Source organism: Camarhynchus parvulus, chromosome 4, assembly GCF_901933205.1.
Source record: "Camarhynchus parvulus chromosome 4, STF_HiC, whole genome shotgun sequence".
Lineage (NCBI taxonomy): Eukaryota > Metazoa > Chordata > Aves > Passeriformes > Thraupidae > Camarhynchus > Camarhynchus parvulus.
The window spans coordinates 63,724,203-63,747,186 of record NC_044574.1 but is presented as its reverse complement, the minus strand read 5'-3'; the positions used below and the strand labels follow the sequence as shown (position 1 = coordinate 63,747,186).

The 22,984-nt window shown below is 40.8% G+C and overlaps 1 protein-coding gene across 5 annotated transcripts in view; it reads left to right on the top strand.

Moving 5' to 3' along the window:
• Positions 1–2,833: 2,833 nt before the first annotated feature.
• The window catches only part of SEC24D (SEC24 homolog D, COPII coat complex component), a 49,657-nt gene continuing 29,506 nt past the window's right edge, over positions 2,834–22,984 (top strand). Inside the window, exons 1-8 of one of the 5 annotated variants that reach the window (XM_030948419.1) lie at positions 2,834–2,923; positions 13,107–13,289; positions 14,180–14,306; positions 15,681–15,829; positions 17,175–17,447; positions 18,207–18,328; positions 21,034–21,145; positions 22,468–22,595. In XM_030948419.1, coding sequence (XP_030804279.1) covers positions 2,911–2,923; positions 13,107–13,289; positions 14,180–14,306; positions 15,681–15,829; positions 17,175–17,447; positions 18,207–18,328; positions 21,034–21,145; positions 22,468–22,595 — 1,107 coding nt within the window. In that variant the 5' untranslated portion in view covers positions 2,834–2,910. Of the gene's footprint in view, positions 2,924–9,916; positions 9,990–10,040; positions 10,138–10,630; positions 10,654–11,133; positions 11,157–13,106; positions 13,290–14,179; positions 14,307–15,680; positions 15,830–17,174; positions 17,448–18,206; positions 18,329–21,033; positions 21,146–22,467; positions 22,596–22,984 lie in introns of those variants that run through there. The other 4 variants (XM_030948420.1, XM_030948421.1, XM_030948422.1 and 1 more) reach the window with 4 other exon arrangements.

The window sequence follows — 22,984 nt, the reverse complement described above, 5'->3', positions numbered from 1 at the left end:
GTGTTTTTTGATCCCCTCAAAGAGCTGCCTTATGTTTGTGAGGCAGGAGTTCCTTTTATGAAAACTGTTTTAACTCTTCCCAGATAAGTCATATTTATCCAGATGTCCACTGTTCCATATTACAGCTTCCACCTCTTTGTTTTGGATAGATATCAGGCTGACAGACTTCTTGTTTTCTGAGTCTCTCTTGGAAGACTTTAGTTAAAAAATGGCACTCTCTAATCTCAGTAATGGTCAGCTATTTTTCAGCTTTGAATTCCTCTAAAGCTCTGTGTGGTCTTGGTGACCACTTCTTAGGATTTTTTGCCTCATCTGCTGCCACTTGTCCATATATTTTCTCCTTGTGCTATCATAATTTATGATACTGAACAGTTTTACTACAAGTGGATTTATCTAAAATCTAATAATCAAGTATTTCTGCAGCTGAGTTCAGAAGACATTCTTCAAATGTGAGAAGAAATAAGACATATGGTTTGTCTTTTCATCCAGCAAGAAAAGCAAAGCTTTCATTTTACCTGCAGTAGTATCCTAGGTCTGTGGATTCTTTAAAAATGCAAACATTTCCACCCATTCCTTAGTAATGAGGAAGAGACAGAGGGAAAGGGGATATCATGATCTCTAATTTATGGGCACCATTTTACTGCTGTAAGTACCCAGATGGTCTGACTTCCTCCTTTTTCTGCATTTCATTTTCTTTCCATATCTGATTTTTTTCCACATTAAAATCAACATAAGCTAGTTCTCCACTAATACTTATTTTAACAGCTTTCTAGATTTTAACGTATCATCTGTAAACAATTTAACAAAATACCCAATTTATTGTAGAATGTGATTTTAGCCAAATGGGAGAATCAGCAGGGGGGAAAGGAAAAAAAAAGTCAGTGCTTATTTGTTTGGTGGGTCCTTGGTGGGTTTTTTTTTGTTTGTTAGTTTGGTTTGGTTTTGGGGGACTTTTTCTGTTTGTTTTTGTTTTGTGTTGTTAATTATGTGGAGAAAATCCCTCACTTGTAAATATATAGCTGGTTTAATAAAAAAGATGATAAAATCACAGCCATGCCACTAAAAAAATCATGGCACACAGTCTCTTCCAAATGAAGGGAAGACAACCTCTTCCAATATATCCCTTCAAATTATTTTTTAAGTGGTTTCTGTAAACTGGGCAATGTCAGGCACCTCAGCACATGTTCTTTTCCCAAATCCTTGCCTAATAGCATACCTTGTTTCATAGTCCTACAATTCAGTAGTTAAAAAGGCAAAAGCAAATTTTGAAGGCAGATCAAAACATCATTTTCCATAAATGTTACAGAAGTAGAAAAATAAATTTCTGCTTAATTGCTACCCTTAAGTTTTTTTCTCCTGACTTAAGAAGCAGCAAGGAACAGAGACACATGGAAAGGATTTAATTTTCAAAAGAGGTATAAAATGACAATGTGAATTAAATATATTGATGGAAGGTTCAAATGCATGGCTCCAGCTAACATCCATTAAAGCTGATTTTCTTCATCTTTTCCCAACAAAACTCTCTTGTCCTACAAGACAAATTAATAAAATCCAGATGTTTTGATTGCACGAGGAACCTTGCAGTGCACTGCCAGATGGATTTGCTTACTGGATGTTCAGACATTAAGTGGCAAAGGTACCAAAACCAGTAATACCAAGTTCTTAGTGAAAACAAATCAAATATACAGGTCATAGATAATTCTTAGCTACCTATAAGGTTAGACAGGAAAACTCTGCTCACACTCATATTAGGCATGAGTAGTTTCCTCAGCAGTAAAGGTAAAAGCTTTTAATTTTAATCCCTAATGTGGATTATAAAGCAAGGTACTGTATGATGGGTTGGAATTTTAGAACTAGTCTTGCTTTCTTGATTTTTTCCCCAGCTTCAAGACTGGCAAATGAAGCGCAGTGGAAGAAGCACAGAAAAGTACAGGAACTTATTTCTCAGCATTTAGGTTACTGGGTGTCATCCTAGATTAGGAGTTCTGGATCTATTGTGAGGGGGAAAATCCAAATAAACTGGCAAAAGAAGCCAATTTCCTCCAAAACACAGAAGCACTGTTGTTAGCATTGAGCATTGCTGACTTATACAAGAGTAAATGGAAATTTGTGTAGAGAATGTAACTACAGTCCAATTAATGAGCAGCTCTCAAAGCATGTACATAGGGCCTCTGCAGCCAGAGACCTGCACCATTAAATATAAGGCATAAGAATGTATAAAAATGTATAGATAACTCAAAAAGACAAGAATTTGGGGAAGAGACTTCTCATGTTTCTTTGGTGTTTGTCCTACCTGTTCCTACCACAGCCAGTCTCGATAATGAGGAAATAGTTTCCTAAACTAGCTAAAGAGAAGTTAACTTTTTTTTTCCCCTGGATTTCTTGGAGAAAATTCTTTTGAGGATTTCCTTTTATGAAAAGACAAGGATTTCAGATTGTGTCCAAAAATTAATTCACAAAATAGCTACAAGACTTTGTTGTGAGAGAAAGTAAAACACATTCACTGCAAGGTTTGTGAACATGGAAGAGAAATTGTGAGGCTGGAATTACTGTTTCTTGTTAATCTAGGAGTAATGTTTTGGGCTAGAATTCATGTTTCCAGGTGCCATTCCACTGCTGTTTTTACTTATCCCTGTGTTTTAGCAAGTAAGAACTAATTTACTCTTGGGACTTGGAAAGAGTCTTAGGTGTGTATTTCCTTTTCATTTTGATTCCCAGGAGATGGGATGACTACATTTTTGGCTTCAGTAGTTGGAAAAATTCTGATAAAAGCCTCTAAAGTAAAAAGAAAGCTATTTACTTGTCATTTTTGTTCTGGTTTTGGCAGGGAGATGCTGCATCACATTCTTCCTAACAGAGCCTGTGAGAATCAAAATTGATCTTCTCTGCCAAAGCTTGGAAGAGCCTTGAATGGAACACGCATGTGAGTAATGCAAGCAGGTGTTTCACTTTCCTCACCTCTGCCCTAATGCTTCATCCTGCTCTTTGAATTGTCATTTAAAGGGGGCAGTTAAGTAACACGGCACCTTTTAGCCATCTGTTCATCCAAAACAGTTGGATTTTATGGTCTCCCCTCTTCCTATTGAAAGAACATTTCATGCCAGCGTGTTGGGCTAAAGAAATCCACCATGCCAAATTCTCCTCTGATGTACAGTAGTGAAATTAATCAAGAGTAATCACATCATATTCAGTTAGAAAATGTATTTTCATCATAGCTGAGGTATGAATTAGGCCCAAATAATCGACTAAATTTTGAAATTATAGTTTAATGTGGAATTTAGGATTGAACACAAATATTTAAAATTAGTCTGATGAATACTCTCCTGCATCAGATTTCATCTTTTAAATTTTGTTTCCTGTTAGCAAGTGTAGAGGTGATACACTCCCCTTGACTGGTTGCTTTGAAAGAGCTCAATTACATGCATGGCTGCAGTCCAGCATAAAAATCAACTATTTTTGCATTGCAGTTTAAAGCAGGTATTGTTTCTTACTTGGAAGGCTCCTAAGAATGAGTTTTTCCATAGTGAAAACAAGAACAGGAGAAGCAGAGAAAAACTGAGCTATAATTCAGTACAGGTCTCAGGAAGTTTGGGTTCTGTTACTTCACTGGAAAATTCTCATTTTTTGGTCTGGGCCTGGAAAATGGGAGAAATAGCTGCTAGAAACCTTGAGAAATATGATAACTTCTAAAATTCTCTGCTTATATTGGTAGTTTGATAGTTTAAGTCCTCCTGGATTATCCTTTCCTTCCCTCTTTCCTCTGTATTACAAACTAAGCTGTAAGGTTTGCGAAGCAGTTTCTAACACTCACAACTGCAGGGAAGTGTTTTGCTCAGCGTCTGCCCCAGTGGGTCTGATGTTGGTCGTTCCAACTACAGCATCTGGCAAAAGGACAGGGCATAAAAAGTCACCTTGGCATCAAGTCCTGCCTGCAAAAGGCAGACATCATTGCTCACTCTGCCTCTGAATGGTTCTGGTTAGGCTTTACCAGAGAAGCAGAGGTGACACAACCAGGACCTCCCTGCATGAAATGTTACCTTCCATCCAAATAACTGCAATAGATTAAAAACCAATCCAGCTATCTTCATTCCTGGCAATAGGAACAAGAATTCCAACTCTTTGATAACTAATTCCTTTCCAAGTGGAGCAGATTCTATTGGAAAAATCTGCCCTCCAAAAACACCTTGATGTTTAACCCCTGCTGATCCTGCAGCCTTGCCTGTTGCACTGCAGCTTCTTGCCAGGAACCAGTTTCCAAACTTCTCAATTCCTTCTGCCTCTGGTACAGGCCTCTGCTTTTGGTGCTCATGTACTCTGTAGCTGGCCTTGACATGGATCTGTCTGTTTCCCAGACAGCTGCCCATGTCTGTAAATGCTGAACAAGTGGTTTGTGTGCCTCCACAGGGCAAAGCTACCACACATGCTGTGACACCAAGCGTGGCGTAGAATTTTGCTCCTGCCCTTAATTTTAATTCCAGCTGCATCTCCTATCCCACTGTTGCTTCTATGCTGTAAAAATAACATGATGAATTTTTTAAAAAAATAATTCTGATGTTTATTTTTGTTGGTCATGGAGAAGGCATCAATTGCTTTATACTGAAGGTAGCCATATAGCATGAACCCAGTATTTTTGGGTTTACTTACAGATTACTTTGTGGTCAAGAGTAATATTTAACATTAATGGTGGAGTAAAGCAGAAGCACAGTCAAAGTAAGAACACACATAGAAGTATTTCCATCTTAAGTAACTCAATCAAATCACCAGTTTGTTATGAAGAACTCACTCAGCTACTCTTATTTCATTGCTAGTAAGTTTGAGTACTGCTCTATAGCAAGACTCCACTACTACATCAGAAATTTTAAACACAAGCAGGAAACATAAAATGAAACCCAATGTAAATAAAGCTGCTTCAGATGCTTTTGAATGTAAAAGTGAAATATATCCATGTTTGAGAAATTCCGTACATTCAGCAGGTAAACACAGAAAAGCTGGTTTAACTTTCTGCTGTTCTTTCAGACTGGTGGCCTAATGTTTATTCACAGTTCTTTATAAGGGATACATTATTAATCAGATTATACTAAGACCTCATCTTTGTTTTTATGTTAGAGTTCATTAAGTAGCAATTACAGCAGGATAATCAAGTCTTAGAGGTTTTTTTATTAAGCACAGGTAGTGCAATCTTCCACTCTCATGCATCTTAGTAGTAAATGAATTTAAAAAATAATTGAAATTCCCCAACTGAAACATCACAGCAGTTTTCTCAGAACACCACATCTATCTCCTGTAAATGTTCTGGATCAAGTTGCCAGAATGTTGATTTCATTAGAAAACCAAAATAGCAACAGTCAGTGAGAGTAAGCAGAGGAGTCTCACAGCTTGCAGATATTGGGAAATCCAGAGGCTTGAACTAGCCAGAGAGGATATTTTGGGAGGAAACAGCCACAGTCATTTTTCTAAAGCACATTTGCTTTTGTAACGTGTGGCTTGCATAGAACTTACCACATGTGGACCATAAAGTGTTTTATAAACATTTCTGTTTAACTGAGTTTCAGGGAAAGAAAGTGGTTTTAGCTAAAAGGGGACCAACTTAACAGGAGATCAGGACCTTGGCTTTAAGGCAAGTGCCCTGTTCTCAAAACCCAGCGTGTCTCCTATGTAAATAGTAGCATTAAGTACTCTTTCACTTGCATATCGTTTTTCATGCCTAAATAGAATTTTTTGCTTTGCAGAAGTGCCAGCAAACTCTACCAACAGTCTCTGAGGTAGGCAGTGAATGCCCTCTGTTGGGTTTTGTCCTCTGGGGGACTTAGGGAGGATGGAGACAACAGGGGCAGTCGTTGTGGATTTCCCAGTTGCCAGTGATGTTGAAAAGGGTTGGGGCAGGGAAGGAATGAAGCACTCCCAGTCCTCCCATCTTCTGCACAATATAACAAAATGCAGCCATTTCTAGGGTGAAATAGTGCAGCTGCTCTAAAGCTTACCAGCAACCAACAAAACATCTCAGTTCACAGCAGGGAATAAAATGTATAATCAGTCTAAATGAATTTGCAGATGAATTCAGACAAACAGAATACAAGTTTATGAATTGGAATTGGATTCACAGTTCTTCTCATCCAAAAATACTTTGGAAACTTTAATGAGCACAAGGTGCCAGGATGTCTTTATGCTGGAAGCAGCCTGAGGGGTAGCACAGCTTTACCATCACTGTGGAGTGGGATGTCAGCACTCAGCAGAAGGAAAAAGGGAGATTCACTGGCATAATCCACGTGCTCAGCAATCCCTAATGGCCTCCTAGTGACCTCCTCGACTGGCCAGGACCCACCGTGGTTCTGGGTGCTCTGATCCACAGCCTGAGTTACCTTGTGAACAAAAACCCAACAAACCAGGAAGGAATTATTCTTCCTTCACTGTGGCCTGAGCTGAATTGGGTGCTAGTGGACAGTCCCTGTAGGAAGTATCTATTAACACAGGATAATTAAAATATACAGCAATGAATGCATGGCCAGGATTTTAACATTCCTGTATTGTTTGTGCTGAATAACAACACCTACAGACATCAGTCTGGTATTCTGAAAGCCCTTGGATATTTTCAGTCCCTATAGGGCAGTGTTTTAAGGATGCACTCCAATAATATTTTCTAATTGCCTTTGAGACTGTTGAATCACAATATCATTATTCACTTCTGCTGTACCCTCTTTCAGGTTTCTAGTGTGCTTAGCTTTTTATATTAGAAATGTAGATGAGTCACAGCACTGAAGTGTTTCTTCTGACAGTAGTGTTCTGATTCCTGAAATATTACATCTTTTCTTTTTCTTCACATAGCATTTTCTAATCTGACACATGATTTTTTGAGGAACATAGTTCCTTCAAAGTTTCATTGGTTTTTTTATACCAGAGTCCTTGCCTTCATTTTAATCAAATAACACTTTAAAATATAATTTCCATTTTTCTTGTAAAGCACTTTACACTGAGCTGTAAGCTGTTTTTCATAGACCTTAAATATACAGTAGGCAAAGCATTAAAGAAGATTTTAGTGAATATATGTAAGCAAGATAAGAAAACAAAGTATTTTTCTATGTAAATAGCTCTTGGGACCCTTCTGATGTGCAAAATCAGACCTGTAGCTTGCTTGAAGGACATACAAATGAAATAAAAGAGGAAAAACAGTTTCAACAAAAAGAAGCACCTTTTAAAATGTATAATCCTTGGAGTTTTATGAACTATTCCTTGTGATGAAATAGTCTTTACTTTAAAGAACATACCAAATATTGCCCACATCTTCCCCTAGGGAAAGGTTTGTTCTGATTCTTCCTGGCACCTTGTAGCAATGCTGTATTTTAAGGACATGCAGTAACTGAACAGGTTAGGATAGGATTTATGTTTCCTGGAATCGCACACACATTGTCTTAATGGACTGTGCTATGAGATAGAGACAGGAGATCTGCGTGGTTTGCTCAGCTGGGGCTTTTATAGACCTCCAGTAGTAATTTCTGGGAACAGTCCAATCTCAAATTCTTTGAAAAATAATAATAACTAAAAACCAAATTTTATAATAGTCTCTGAAAGATTTGAGGTAGCCTCCTATAGAGCCTGTGTACTACTCCAAACAAGGTCTGAAATGTATGAAATCACATTCATTTTCAGCAGCATTGCATAGGTACCACTACAGGATAAATTTTCCAACCTAATTGATTCTGTTAAGAAAGGTAATTTAACCTACAAGCTCATCATCACTGACAATGATTGAGACCAAACCAGTCTGATTCTCAGATTTTATGGCACAGTTTAATTAAAATTATTTAATACAATTACTTACAATAGTTTAGCAATCCTGCATTCTCATTTTTTGAAATTATATTCCAGACCTAAAACACACTTTAGTCTTTAATGATGTTTCCACGTTTCTGAAATTGAAAACCTTAAAATACTTTAAATGTTAGAAGATAAATCCTGCTTGTAGTTCCAAACATCCAGACTGTGACATGCTGCATGCCTTTTGTCTCAGTGTTCCAGGCTAAAGGACAACAGGAGCATCCTCCAAAAAAAGAGGCATCTGGATCCATTTCCAGAGCGGGCCTGAATTAAGGGAGGAACTGCCAATGCCATGGCTTCTGCTTGGTATCTTTTGCTGATCTCATGTTTCGGTTTCACCGGAGCTGATTTCTGGGAGGAGAAATCTGATAGTAGGGATTCAGTGGCCAAGTAAGTGCAGGCTTCCTCAGTGCTGAGTTATCCACAGCTGCTCACTGTTAATAGCTCAGAGAGAGACACAGCAGGACTGCTGGGATGTGGCTGCCTGTCTCCCTGGAAAATAGGGAATGTCCAAACTTAAACCTGTTATTTTCCTCCATGGCATGGTATTTCAGAAGAGTTTTTGCATAACTTCAATGTGTCTGTTATAACCAGGAAAAGAGATAAGGGTGAGGGGTGGAACTGCAGCACAGCAATGATGAAAGGCATTGGTTTGCATCCTGCTTATGAAAGAGTCACTTATACCCTGCAGTATCAAAACCACAAAACCACATCCAGTTTAACTGATGCTTGTCACCTCAGGGATGACATTTTCCATTCTGATTAGACAGTTGGGAGAGATTTGGAAGCTTTTAGACTTCCCCTGACATATCCAATGTATTGGCTCTGATAACACATAGAAAACCAGCTTATATTATTTAGTGGTGAATCCAGCTGTGGTTAGCAAGAATAAGACAGACCAAGCCCTGTTCTTGCCTGCTTGTGTTGCTTGTTGAGGCTTCTAGTTAGTCTTTCATGTAAAGAATGCCATTGTTATCTTCATTATGACATCTGATTCAAAGGTCCTGGGGTTTTTTTCTGAATATTTTTGTACAGCAATGAATGCTTTGCAGAGTTTGTTTTGAGCTCATAGCCATTACTGAGGTATAGCTCTAAGTAAAACTGTTTAGTACTTTCAGAAGACTTCATGAGGTTGTAGAACAAGGACAAGCCTCTGGAGCCTGAATTCCAGATACACGTGAGTTATCAGCTGTTGTGGTGTGATTCTTGGGGCTGTCCTGTGCAGGGCCAGGAGTTGGATTTTGATGATCCTTGTGGGTCCCTTCTAATTCAGGATATTCTATGATTCTTTGAGTGATTTTTTTTTTCGTCTGCCAGTCTCCTTTCTTTTTACTTTAACACAATTATGTCTATTTGTGATCGGGAAGAAAAGTGACTTTACAAACACATCTTCCTCATGTTAATTCCAATCTCTCTCATGTTACGCCCATGTTTCTACTTTGTTAATTAGAAAAACATTACCTATCCTGTAACCAAGGCAGCATTTTTAAATGCACTTGGACAGTAATTAAAACCAGACTATGCAAACAGGTAAAGTACCTGCATCATATTTCACTGGAGATATTCAGGTGGCATAATTTTACATACAGATATGCAAGATATATATGTGTAAAATGTAGTTGTAAATATACATATATGCATCCTCGACCAGGCAGCTGGCCACAGGATGAGAGGATACAGTCTTAAGCTGCTCCAGGGGAGATTTAAGTTGGACATTAGGAAGAATTTCTGCCAGAATGGATCATCAGCCATTGGAATGGGCAGCCCGGGGAGGCGGTGCAGTCACCGTCCCTGGAGGCGTTTCAGGAAAGCCTGGACGTGGCACCGAGGGACATGGTTTAGTTGACGTGGTGCCGTTCGGTCATAGGTCGGACTCGACGACCTCAGAGGTCTTTTCCAACATCACTGATTCCGTGATTCTGTTTTTCAAGCACATAACGAGGAAGAACAAGTATCCCTTTAGTAACCGGGCTCCGTGTCTGGAGCCGGATGGATCCCCCGAGCCAAAGGAAGCTCCGTCCCGGGCTGCCCGCCCCGGGCTGCCCTTCGCCCCCGCCGGGAGGGCACGGCCCGGCCGCGGGCGCGGCCTCGCTGCCCGCACTGCGCAGGCGCGGCCCGCGCCGGGCCGTCTCAGACGTGGCACTCGGGCGCGTGAGGCAGCGGGCGTGCGGCCGCAGGTAACGGTCCCAACCGGCCCCGCCGGCTGAGGGGACAGCGCGGGGACAGCGCCGGGGCGGGCACGGGGCTGCGGCCGCCCTCAGCAGCACCGAGCCCGGGGGCTGCGCTCGGCCGCCAGCGGCGGAGCCCGGCCCCGGGCAGGCACAGGTACCGACTGCCGCGGGGCGGGCGGTGGCTCCGAGCGCGGGGCCGGACCTGTTGCGAGCTTACGGCGGCTGAAAACTCGTAGGCGATGGGGATAGAAAAGTTACATGCATGCAAATATGTAGTAAAGCTTGGCAGCCAACGGGGAAAAAATTAGATATTGCTTTCATAGCAGTGTGGTACCGGAAAAGAGCCCAGAAATAGGTGTGTGGCTGTGTCGCATTCGGTGTGTGAGCCCGTGCGGATAGAGGCGCACACCCCGGGATGGGCACCGCACTGACCCTGCCTGGGAAGGGACCGCACCGCTGCCTGCATGGCGTGCTGGGGAGCGCAGTGTCTCCGAACAAATACAAAGTTGATACTTCTCCTTCAGGGAGCCAAGGACTCGAGCCTGGTTTTGTTTCTGTTGTCCTACTTCTGCTTGCACATAGTTGACTTTTACATCTTCCCAACGACAGCAGAGCGTTGCATGGGTGCAGCGATCCTCTGAAAAAGGTGGCAGCCTGTTTGGTGATAGAGGTCAGTTAAATTCTGCAGCTGTTCCTCAGTGTTGGTGTTGTTCCCCAGGTTATGGGATATAAGGTAAACTAGTGTTGAAACAGGGAGAAAAAAGTTTTCATGACCTTCTGTATGAACTCTTTTCCTGGTGTGGCGGTGCATCCACACCCCCACGGTATAATTTCTGAAATGCTCATAATCCTTCAGGCAACCTTAAAACACTCATTTGTGATAGTTGGTATATATACCTATCCTGAGAAGAGAATAAGTATCCTTGGTGCTAAATAGAGTCTGGAACTGTGTTGAGGAACTTGTATTATTTCATCTGTGCTTAGAGCTTCTGTCTCACTTCAGCACAACCTCTCTGTGTTTATACTGTCTGTGGGAAGTTTGACGTGGCAAGATTTTTTTTTTCTCATGTATGTGTGAGTAAGCTGTGGAGGAAGTAGTTTCCTCTGAATACTCTTACAGCTTAAGGTGCAGCTGCCTCTAAGTGAAAATCTCTTCCTTTACATAGATATAAAGTATGTATATGTCTGTGCTGGTGTGTAAGTAATTTAATGCTAATTTAGTGTCTTTTGGAACAACTGAAGCTCTCGCTGCCACGTCTTTTCTGATGGAAGGGGAGAGGGAAGAAGGTGCAGCTGGCCTCAGCAAGCCTCTGATTAAACATTTTTCTTTCTTCTCCCTGTGTTTAACTTGTTAGCCAATAAATAGGAGAAAACTCCATAGGATTAACTCCCGGGAGCAGTTAACCTCTGCAACTGAGGAATCTTGTGCTGCATTGAGGAGAGTGGAGAGGGCCAGGCCCTGTACACAGCTCAGAGGGATTTCTTGTCTGATGTGGATGATCAGTAAAACTGTAGAGGTTTTTTTCTTCAGAAATATCTGTTTAGTTTGGGAAGCCTAGGAATGGGCTTTCTGGTAGGGATAACTTTTCTCTACTGACATGTGCAGCATAAATTTATTTCTGTGTTCTTGGAGCTGTAATTTCAAGGTGCCTTTGTTGTTGCTTCTGAAACACAAGTAGTGTTTTATTTTCATCCAGTTTCCATGTTTAAAGATGACTCCATGGCTTGAGTTTAAGAATGTGAAGTACAGGTGGTTGGGAAAGCTATTTCAAAGGAACACTTAACACCTGAAATGCTAATTTATGTTGTGTAGTTCTTTGGGATGACTGGCTTATGTGCTTGGGACTCTACAGGAGTAGTAAATGCTTGTTCAGGTTGGATCCTCAGCATTTCTCATAACAGTTTAGTTTGGGCCTCAAGAAAGTGAAATTCTGTTATTGTTAAATTCAGTCTGCTATCAAAATGGAAGTTCTCACATGGAAAAGAGGAATCTTGTTATTAAGGCTGCAGAGTGTACAACTTTAATAACTTTTCAGATCCTTGGAGGCAAGGGCTCTGTATCTGAAAACTAATCTGGTAAAATACAATCATATGGTTTGTCAATGCAGGATTCTTCAGATTCTTTGCTTGTAAAAATGATGGCAGTTACCAGGACACTCTTTCCTGAAAGTTTTCTAAAATGTTACTCTGAACTGTTAAACAAAATCTGACTCCAAGAAAGAAATTACATATCTTGTGAATGCTCTCATCATTAGAAAACTCTTTCTCAATTGCTATCTATCCAATTTTGGGGGTTGTTTGTTTCGTTTATTTAACAACAACAGGATCAAGATGTGAAACTTACAGAGAAGATGCCTGATAACAGCAAGGGCAGCATACAGTGCTGTGGAGGCCATACTGCCTCAGCTGTCTCTCGTGGAATACCTGGTGCTCAGTTTTGGCCCACTGGGGAGTTCTAGCGTAAAAAGGCTGCTCAGGCCTGGGCCAGTAATGCAGAAGACAACCAGAATTAGGAATTCTCTCTATCTTGTCTTTTATTCTCTCCTTTCACCGGCATCAAAAGCAAGGAGTCTTCCATCGCTTGCTTGGCGTGGGGTCGATGCAGAAGTTTTGTAAAAGGTTTCATGGAAAACTGGTGTCATATTCCACACCTCCTGTAAAATAAGGTGTGCTAGCGCAGGAGAAGCATTTGCTAGGGGGAGTTTTTTGCTCTGGTCACTCTGCCTTTCCTGATTTCTCAGTGAGTTCTGGGTTCTTTGGGATGGCTGGTATTTGGGGAGCAGGATTCACAGTGTATTTTCCATGTGCAGTTGAAGTCAAGGCTCTCCCAGTAAAAAGAATAGTTTGGGAATTTCCTTTGAGATTTTTTTCCATGTGCACATCCATTGCTTACAGTTCTCTCTGTGAGCTTGGGAGAGGTGAATCCCATTTAAATGCAGCATGTGGTAATGCTGAGGAAACTAAGCTATCAAGCAAAACCAATATTTGCCCCTGACTTGAGGTCATTTTTTGCCTTCAAATGTGTCTTCTATCTTTTTTGGGAGGAGAATACAATTCACAGCCTTTTAAAATGCAGAGAGGCGATGTGATGAATAGTAGCAGGTGTCATTGTCTTTGTTGCAGATTGCTGTAGAGGACACAATACTTGGAATGAAAAAATTGCCATCATGAGTCAACAAGGTTATGTTGCAGCTCCTCCATATTCCCAATCCCAGCCAGGAATAGGAGGTTTTGGACCACCCAGTTCTTCAATTCATTATGGACATTATGGGGACCCTAACTCTTCATACTCAGCACCTCAACCAGGTATTATTTTGGCTTAAAATTTGTTTTCAGACTCTACCTTTATATACTGGTGTTTTGCATCTCTTTCTACCTTGTGTAAATTTTACACTGATACTGCAACAGGAAACAGGAAAAAGGTTTTACCCAGTTTCTCGAAAACTTATTAAAGACAGCAGGAGTTGTGTTAGTCTAATCAGATGCTGAATATAGTCAGAATTCTGATAGAAATGCTTCTGGTAATTGATTTATTGGAATACTTGGGGTAAGTACTGGTTTTCATACCAGATGATTTTTTTAATATTAGAATAATTCAAAGGGAAAATAGTTCAAGAAATACAGTTTCTTGAAAGGTTGTTCATTCAGCACTGCTGTTTACATAAATCACACTTTCTTCACAGTCACTATACTAGATCTGAATTAGGAACAGTTTTCAGCACTGGAGAGCAGGTTCTACATATGGAAGCTCTTTTTGTTTTTACTTTAACAAATTGTTTTAAGTTTTCTTTCCTACCTTTGTCTCTGAAATCAAAGGGACTTCTTGTTTCTGCCTTGAAATATAACTGGGTGACAGAGAATTAGTACTGCCCCAAACTGGCAATTGCTGTGTCTTTTTGTTCATTGTTTTTTTCTTACTGTCCCTTTTGGGTTCTTTGCTGCGAAGTTATGAACTGCTGTTTGTTTGCTTTTTACTCTCTCTTAGTTTTTTGTACCTGCTTTTATAACTGAGCAGAAATCTCTGCTTTCCAATAGAATCACTGAGATTGGAAGGGTCCTCTGGTCCAGCCCCTTTACTTAAACAGGGTGACCCAAGACTGTTATTCTTAATGCCAGAGCAGAGCTGCACACTTGCATTTCTTGCCCATCTTGTTCTTTTTACAAGCTTTTACATTAAAGTGCTTAATCTTTTGCAGGTGTGTCCAAACCAACTGTGCCTTTTGGATCTCCAGCTCCTGTTGGGCCTCCCCCACCTGGTGCACAGCAATTCAGCCAGACCAGTTTCCAGAATGGCTCTGGTACCCCAGGACAGCAGCCACACAGGTGACTGGAAAGGATCAACACCTGAGCTGTTTGACCTCTGTTACCTCTCTGTGAAGGAGGCAGGAATGGGAAGGGGAGAAAACAGGGACAGGTGAAAGCTGTAGAAAGAAATCTTTGAAAAAAGGTTGTATGAGGGGATAGCCAAGCTTTATTGCTCAATATTTGTGTTGCAGGAAAATATGAGTCAATATTTGAGTCAATATGCAGCTCTTTTATTTAATTCTGTCAAATATTAGTTACTTTTCCATGTTTCCCAGGAGTGGCAAAATTAGTTTGTGTACCCATAGCTCTTTCAGTTTTAGTGAACTTGACACCATTTAACAACATTCTTCTTGTAGTTGGTTGAAATCTTAATCTCCTTCTATGGTTCTTAGTTTTTGTGTAGTTATTTCATTTTCTCTGTGGGAAGGAGGACCCAAAAAGACTGGTGATCAGTTGTTCGAGGTGATGTACTCATGCATAGAAGTGGTGGTTGTCCTGAAGATGACAAAACAGGATGAATAGAGTCAGGTTGACATGACCTAGCAAAATACTGATTCTCTTCTGTAGCTTCCCATCATTGCCCTGACAGCTGCACATCTCCCGTTCTTCACCTGCTCTTGGTTTTTTTCCAGAATTGCTCAGAACTGCTGTTCTAGGCCAGGAAGTATCTAGACAAAAATTTCAAGTAAAGTGAGCTCTACTTCTCTTGAAATAGCTGGGCTCCTCCTCAGTTTTACAAGGGGTCACAGGAAAATCCATGTTGATTGTCTCTGGGACATAGCCTGGGATCTTATTTTACAGAGTGCAGTAGTCTGGTAGAAAATACCTTTGTAAGCCATGTGTGTGTTACTGCTTTCTTTGGTTATTTTCCTTGCATTCACGTTTTCCATATCTGATAGTCATGAAGTTTTTCTCTACCCACATCATCTTTTCTCCTCTACTACAGAGAACTCCTCAAGCATTCCTCACTTCCTTTTCTTCTCTTCACAGATTTTTCTCCTAATCTTCTTCATCCATCCCTGGTAGGGAGTCTTTCTTTATAAGCTTGGACAAGCCATGGAATGCTGTGATATGTTCAGAAGCTTGTGTTTCTTAATCTTCAGGCTTACAGTTATTACTGCTCTCACTTTGCCATGCTATACCACTCTGCTTCATTTCTAACAAGTGCAAACAAGCATGGACTGCTTGTTTTTATTAAACAAATGTGCAATCTCTGTGTCCTGTGTGTATTTTAGTACAAGTGTACATTTTCTGAGCAGAATGTGGGCATACTCCATTAGGGTTTTGTCCTAATTAATTGTTTCAGCACCATCTCGAGGAGGTATAAGATCTTTGAGAGTTGTGGTTATTTGATGTATTTTTTTGCATAACTGCACTGATTTTTTCCTTTAGGTTTCAAGGCTCTTCACCTCCAACTAACACAGGACCTTCCTATCCTCCCTACAGTCATCAGTCCCAAGCAGCCTTCCCAAGTACTACACCTGCTTCCTCTCCAGCACAACTTGCTGACCAGATCAACAGCATGCAGATAAATAGCTATGGTAATTGGTTTATCTGATGGACTTCTTCTCAGTTACAGCATTAAGACTATGATAATTAAAACTTACTGAACTTCTGTATAAACAGAAAATGCGACCTTTGACCACCATCATTGGCTTAAGTTCTTAGCATTTTATCTCATCCAGTTCCTTAAATGAGTAGTATTGGGTTAATTCTCAATTGATGTTTGACAAACCTTCCATAAAATTCTGATATCCCAAAAGTTGTTTCTCAAAATACTCAGTGAATGTGTCAGTAACAGCCAAGGCATGAGCAATAATATGCAGACAGGGTTTAATTTTTCTCAACTTTTTACGGGTTCTCTAGTTACAAAACTATTTTCTTTTCTTGTCTAAACATTTTAGGGTTTTAATCTAAATTTATCTGCATTTATTTCGATGTTATACCATCTCAAACCTAGGCCATTGAAGGTGTGATCATGTGATGCTTCCATCTAAATTACTTCCAACAGCGAATGCTGATATGTATTTAAATTATGCAAAATATATTATGTAACAATTTTAAAACAATTCTATAAAATACAGTGTTCTCATGTTATGTGCTGGGAGGCTTGAATTTTGCATGTAAAGATTTTTTTTCAGTTAACATAGGTGACAGAAGACGTATTTCAGTGTTTTTATATGAACACGTTCTTTTGCTTCAAACCTAATATTGGTTATTCTTCTAGGTCTCTTTAAAGTTGTGTTGTCTTTGGGGGAAAATCTGATTTAAAAATGTAGGTTTTGTAAAGTAATAAGTGTTTACAGATTGTAAGTCTCAAAAAACCTCTCTTTCCAGAGTCTTCTTAATTCTAATTGAAATCTGGATCTTATAAACAACAAACAGTTCCTTGCCAGTGTCTACAAAATAATTCCCACATGTTTAATCTTTTAGTATCAAGTGGGTTTATTTTCCATCAAACCTGTAATGGTGAAATACAAGTAGCAGACTAACAAAAACATGCCACATGAGAGAAATGGATTATTGAGCAAAAAGAATGTTGTTTCACATTCTGAAATGAAGTAGTATTTTGAAAGCTGAGTGACCTATGTGTGTTCTAGTGAAGAACTGTCCAACTCTGGCTTCTCTCACTCTTTCTCCATCTACTCCAGCTGCAGAGTTTTATTGCAAGTAGAGCCAAAAGAAATAAAATGACTGAATCAGCTGAGGCCTAAACCACGATTTGTCATGTGGTCAGACACACAGAGTCCCATGAGGCAGCACTGTCAGTATGGGATCCAGTGTTGCCTGTATGCTATAGAAATGTACTGAGCAGAACCAGAGCACCTTTGACGCAGGTTTGGGAGGTTTTCATTCCTGACTCACCTGATGTCATCTCTCGCTCAGGTCCTGGCACTGCTCCGAACTCTGGCGTGACTCCTGGGCACCCGGCGGCTTTCCAGGGCCCGCGGCTGCTGCCCCCAAGCCAGCAGCAGATGGGTTTGCCTCCTGCAGCACAGCTGCCTCCTCCACCAGCAAACAGTGTCAATGGCCTTGGTGCTCAGCCACCATTGCCTCCTGTGGCCAGGCAGGGTGGAGTCCCTGGGCCTGTCCCTCCACATCCTAACTTGCAGCACCTTCCGGGACAGCCTCCAGGGCCTGGATATCATCCTCAGCAAGGTAGGGAAGGATGTTTGTTATGTGGTTGAAAACAAAGTGTGCAGGAGCAATCACTGGTGGAACTGTGTCCATTCATGACTGAGTCTTCAGCTGACTGGGGAAGATGAAATATGAGTTCCCTTTCTGTAGAAGGGAAGGATGTGCATTGTCAGTCAGTATGCTTGAGACAGGCTCTGCTTTTGCTCACAAGTTTAGCACTCTGTTGAGACTGTAACAAGAAAAAGGAGATTAATTAGGATAAGAATCAGAATTAGTGGTTAGTAATTGGTGAAGGCGCACCGCACCTACAGGAAGGTATTTTTCTTACACTCTCTAAAGGTATAGGCTGCTTTCTGTTTTGCAGTAGTGTCATAAACAGCTTTCAAAAATGCTTTGCTATAGCAATAATGGATTGTGACTGAATACAAAAAGCCAACTAATGATATCAGTTTGCATTGACTGATGTTAGTGGAGAGATTGTCACTGAGGTAATGGCCTGGCATGAGTAGCTGTGGTAATCTCTACTAACTGTCCTACTCGACATAAACCTGAAAACTTCGGAGCCAAAGTTGTCACATCTGGTGTTGGTCTTACTTTTTAAAAACACAAACTAAAGCCAAACTGAGCCACAGAAATCCAGTTATTTTAGTTGCTGAAAACAGAGGGGAAAGAGGAGTTGCACTTAGTTGAGTAAGAATTAATTGCATGGCAGAAGTTGATGCTAAGCATTGATAATGGAACTTAAATACTTCAAATTAATTATCATTTGTAACTCTGCAGCAAACTATGGTCCTCAGATGGCAGCATCTCAACTGTCCTATCCTGGTGCTTTTCCTGGTGGTCCAGCACAGCTCTCGGGCCCACCACAGAAGAAGCTTGATCCTGACTCTATTCCAAGTCCAGTAAGTAATGTGGCTTTAATTTTGTATAAATGTAACTTGCTGCTGCATTTAAAATAAAGCAATGACAAATGCTAACATTGTGTTTGTTTTAGCTGGTGGGGTTTTTCATAACATGCTGTGGCACTTACATGTGTCCTACATGGCTTGGTTCTCAACATACCTTGTAGTTCTTGCAGTTTCTAATTAATGCAGTTTTGTACTCTGTGCTGTCAGTTTTGGATCAATTAGTGTATGAAATTAGTTGGAGTACTGAAGAGGCTTTATAACTTTATCTAACATGGGACACTCATACATGAGTATGTCCCAAGTAGTTTATAGGAAATACTTCACTAGGAATTCTCAACAGGATTCTTAATGAGACAGTGACCAGTACTGAAGAACTGCTGGTGTTCACTGCAGCTTATCACCTTTCCTTTTCACTCTGAAAAGTTTGAAGGCTTGAACTTCGTACCAGATACCAGAAGTAGGATTTGTACACAATACAGGTACATGAACTCTGGAAGTGCAGTCCTGGCAAGGCTGAGAAGTCATGTGCTCAGAAGCCACTTTGCCTTTTGATTTCTCAGAGTTTCTCAGGCAACTGGAATTATTTGCCTGAGCCATCATTTCAGTTGCTGCAGCCTTGTAAAGATTTCAGTAGCCTGGAATATACCTGCTGCTTAAGCTTCATGCAGGCTGGAGAGACTCAGCTGTTGAACACACACTGGTGGGACAGTGTCTCTTCTTAGGATGGTGCTGGAGAAAAGAAGGTTATGGTTGCATCCATCTTTCTGAAATAGTCTAATTGGTATGCAGAGAAAGGGCTGGTCAGGCACAGGCAGCATTTAAGTTCTTTATTGGAAACAGCTGATGGAAATAGAAAGCAATAGCATGCTAAACTCATGGAGAAAATGTTCCTGTGCCCACACTTGGAGTGGTTCTAGCAATCACCTGGACAGGTCAGAAGGTCCTCAGAGAGTCAGAATCCTTGTAGCAGCTTCAACCTAGAACTTCCTACTTTAAAAAAATGTTTTCACCACTGCACAGCAGGCTAGTCTGGGTGAAGGAATTTTACACTTCTCGCTGAGGCAAGTTTGCTGTACAGGAGAAACATTTTTGCAAAAGCCTCAGACTGTTTAGTATGAAACTGTCTTGCTTCTTTAAATTGGGGTATTCTTTTGTCCTTCTAGAAAAGATTTTTTTTTTTACCGAGTGATGAATTTGATGTAAACCCCCCTTAACTTCGGAAAAATACTTGTTGATAATCCCTTAGGGGTTAATGTAACAACTGCAATTGCCTCGTTAAAGGCAATTTTTAACTGAAAAGCACTGTGTAAAAAACCCCCTGAATCAAGTGTCTGTATAAATAACAAATGCCCTTAAGTCAATCACTCCTAGAGTTTCAGTGCAATGCTTTTTACAGTAGAGGGATAAAACGATCTTGTCTAATTAAAAAAAAAAGGGCAGGGAGGGAAGGAGGTCTGGCATGAAAACATGGGCTGATGTCTTGTTTCAGTTATGCACACAGTATAAACAGCCTTGACTGCAACAGCCACATTAAAATAGGTTAAAAGGTTTGTTTAAGCCTTACAGAGAGGATCAGAAGGAATGTTTGAAAGAAACATGATCTGGGTCAGCGTCTGTAAAGGACAAAAAGCTAATTCAGAACGAGGAATAAGTATGACCATGTGTATTTCTGTTGTTATATTTACATTATATAATTATAGTAGTGTTGCCAGATAAATTTACTTCTTATCTGTAGCCATTGTTGATTTATATTTCTCTTATATATGTTAGAGGCTGATATGTACCCTGACAACATCTATGAAAACTTGCATCTGGACTTTGTCAACAATTATTTCCAAGAACAGTGATATATTTAGGTCAGTCAGCTGCAGAATACCGTGGCACATTGATCCCTTGCAGAGCTAAGTCTCAGAGTGGTTTGCTTTCTTCAGCCAGTGGACCTTTTTAGAGCAAAACCTTCTTCCTTCTAATGCAAGAGTTAGCTATAAGTATACAAGCCAAGGAGGCAGGAAAAAGTAATCAAGCAGAAGATCTAACAGGCTCTCTGAGGAATGTCTTGTATATTTAAATTGCAGTACAGAAAATTTTATTGATGAAAAAAAAAAATTATAGGCCCCAGACTATTTTCAGTGTGTTAGGAAATACCTCTTGGACATTGATCAGTAGACTCCATGCAACTAATTTAGTTTTTCTTCTCTGTTTGCTTTCCAACAGACACTTCTGAAGTTCCCTAGCTATTATTAGAAGTTCATGTGCAGTGTAAAGACACAATTCCATGAGGTACCAGCAGCGGTGGCAAAGCCAGTTTGAAAAATTCCCTGTCTCATTCCTCTTGCCTGCCACAGCTGTTTGGCTGCACTGTAAACCAGGTTGCTGAGGAGAGAGGAGGAATGATGATATCAGTGATTGGATTTCTGGTGTGGAACAAAATACAGCTTTACATAACTTTGGTTATATCCTGAAAAGTGTCAGCATTAAACCTGAGTGAGGGATCGTGCAGAAGTAACAGGGAGCAGCCTATGGGAAACGAATTTGGGCAGCAAAGTCAGCTGCATAAATATTTCCTGACATTATATTGTAAATTGTTATAAATTAGGCTTCAGCCAGAGTCTTACTTTGTGTAGATCTTAGCCTGTTCATGAGTGTAGCTGAATGCATGACTTGCCTTCCTCATGCTGTTCTTGCTTCCTACTCATCAGATCCAAGTGATTGAGAATGACAAGGCTGCCAGGGGAGGGCAGGTGTATGCCACAAACACGAGAGGACAGGTTCCTCCCCTCGTCACCACCAACTGCGTGATCCAAGACCAAGGTAATGCCCTTGTTGCTGCTTTGGGAGTCTTCTAGGGGAATTCTAATATAATTAAATTTAAAAACTATTCAATTCTCAAACTTCTCATCTGAAGATGATGGTATTTGCTATAAATTGTACATGAAATTGCAAACTTTCTTTGAACAGAAAAAAAGGAAGGATGAGGGAAGTGGGACTTGAGTTCTTACACCTTGGCTTAACACCTCCTCTACCCTTCCTGGCCTTTCAAAGAATATAAATAATTGAGACAGCTTTCCTTTTTAACTTAAAATTTTTGAAGTTGTCACATTTCAAGCTGAAAATTCTTTTTCTGGATTATTCTGAAAATTTGAAAGGTGGACACTAGAAGACGCAGTAAGACTAGACTAGCACTGTTACCTTTTAAGATGTGAATTTCTATTCAAGTGATAGAGGCAGTGTGCAAGCTGTCTAGTTGATGTACGCTGGCCAAAGGAAAAATTTATCTGCCTTTGCTTCTGCCTGGAGCTTGGGGTTGCAGTCTTCCACATGCTGCTTGTGACAGCAGGCTCAATATTTTAATACAGGTTAAACTGGTGGTCTTGTTCAGCCCAGCAGTAATTTATTAATGCTGAGATAAATTGAATAAAATGTACAAACACACTAAGATTTTTTGGCATTATCTAAGAATGGGATAAATCCGTTCTGATGATCCAAGAAATTCCTTTCAAGAAACTGAGCAGAGCTGCAGTTTGTTGCTTAGAAAGGGAGCATCAGGAAGCTGATTCCTGAACTCCTTTCTGTGCTCTTGCCTGCATCTCACAGCAGTTTCTTCTTGAGGGGGCTGTGCTGAGTGTCCTCTTGGAGCTGTGGTGGTGACTTTGTACCCTGTATTTTGCAATGTAGGTGAGCATGGTGATGTCAAGACAGACACACTGTTTTCTGCATCAGAGGTAGCTCATGAGAGCAGTCTTAACAGTAGATATCAGTCTGCCTCATCCCTTTATGTGCAGTGTTGACATGTCCACCGGCAGAGCATCCACATTTTCTTCTAAGATCCTAGATATGGGATGTTTCTAAGTAATCTCTGCTGAGATTCTTCTTGCAAGTAATTGTTGATTGTTGGCTTATTCTTGTCATGTTTAAATCTCTGCTTTAAACTCAGGAAGAAAAGATTTAACTAGAGAGAGGGCAATGGGCTGGGATATAAGGAGGAAAGATGGGTAAAGCCTGCATGGGAGGAAAAGAAGGAATGTGTTGAATGTAGCACATGCACTTGTTGCTTTGTGTTCTGGTTTTCCTGGTTGGTGCTGGGCTGGGCAGGTTCCTCCTGGCAGCCTCTCAGTGCTCTGTGGTGTTTGCAGGCCATGCCAGCCCGCGGTACCTGCGCTGCAGCACCTACTGCTTCCCGCTGACGGCAGACATGGCCAGGCAGGCCCGCATCCCCCTGGCGGCCATCATCCAGCCCTTCGCTGCTGTCCCCCCGAACGAGGTACGGAGCACTGGGCTCGCTCCTCGGGCCTCTGGGTTGCGGGGGAGGGTGTTTTAGCCACACTGGGAATTGGTACGACCAATTCGTAAAGAGGTGGCAGAAGACTGAGGTGTGCTTGGGTCATGGTGTAGCTTCAAAGGACAAAAGTTTTCGTTTGGAAAAGGTACAGTAGTGATGACTCCCCTGGATTCCTGGTGTTTCCCCAACTGCCTCTTGTTCATGCCAGCTTTGTCAGTTGCTTACTCTGCTGGAACTCCGTAGTTTTAGGCAAAGGTATTAAAAGAGGATGACCACCAACTGTATGAAGTTAATTTTAAGATGTGGAGAGTTAGATTTGAGGAAACACATTTTTCTATTGAGGTCTTTACAAAATAATTTTATTTCACAAT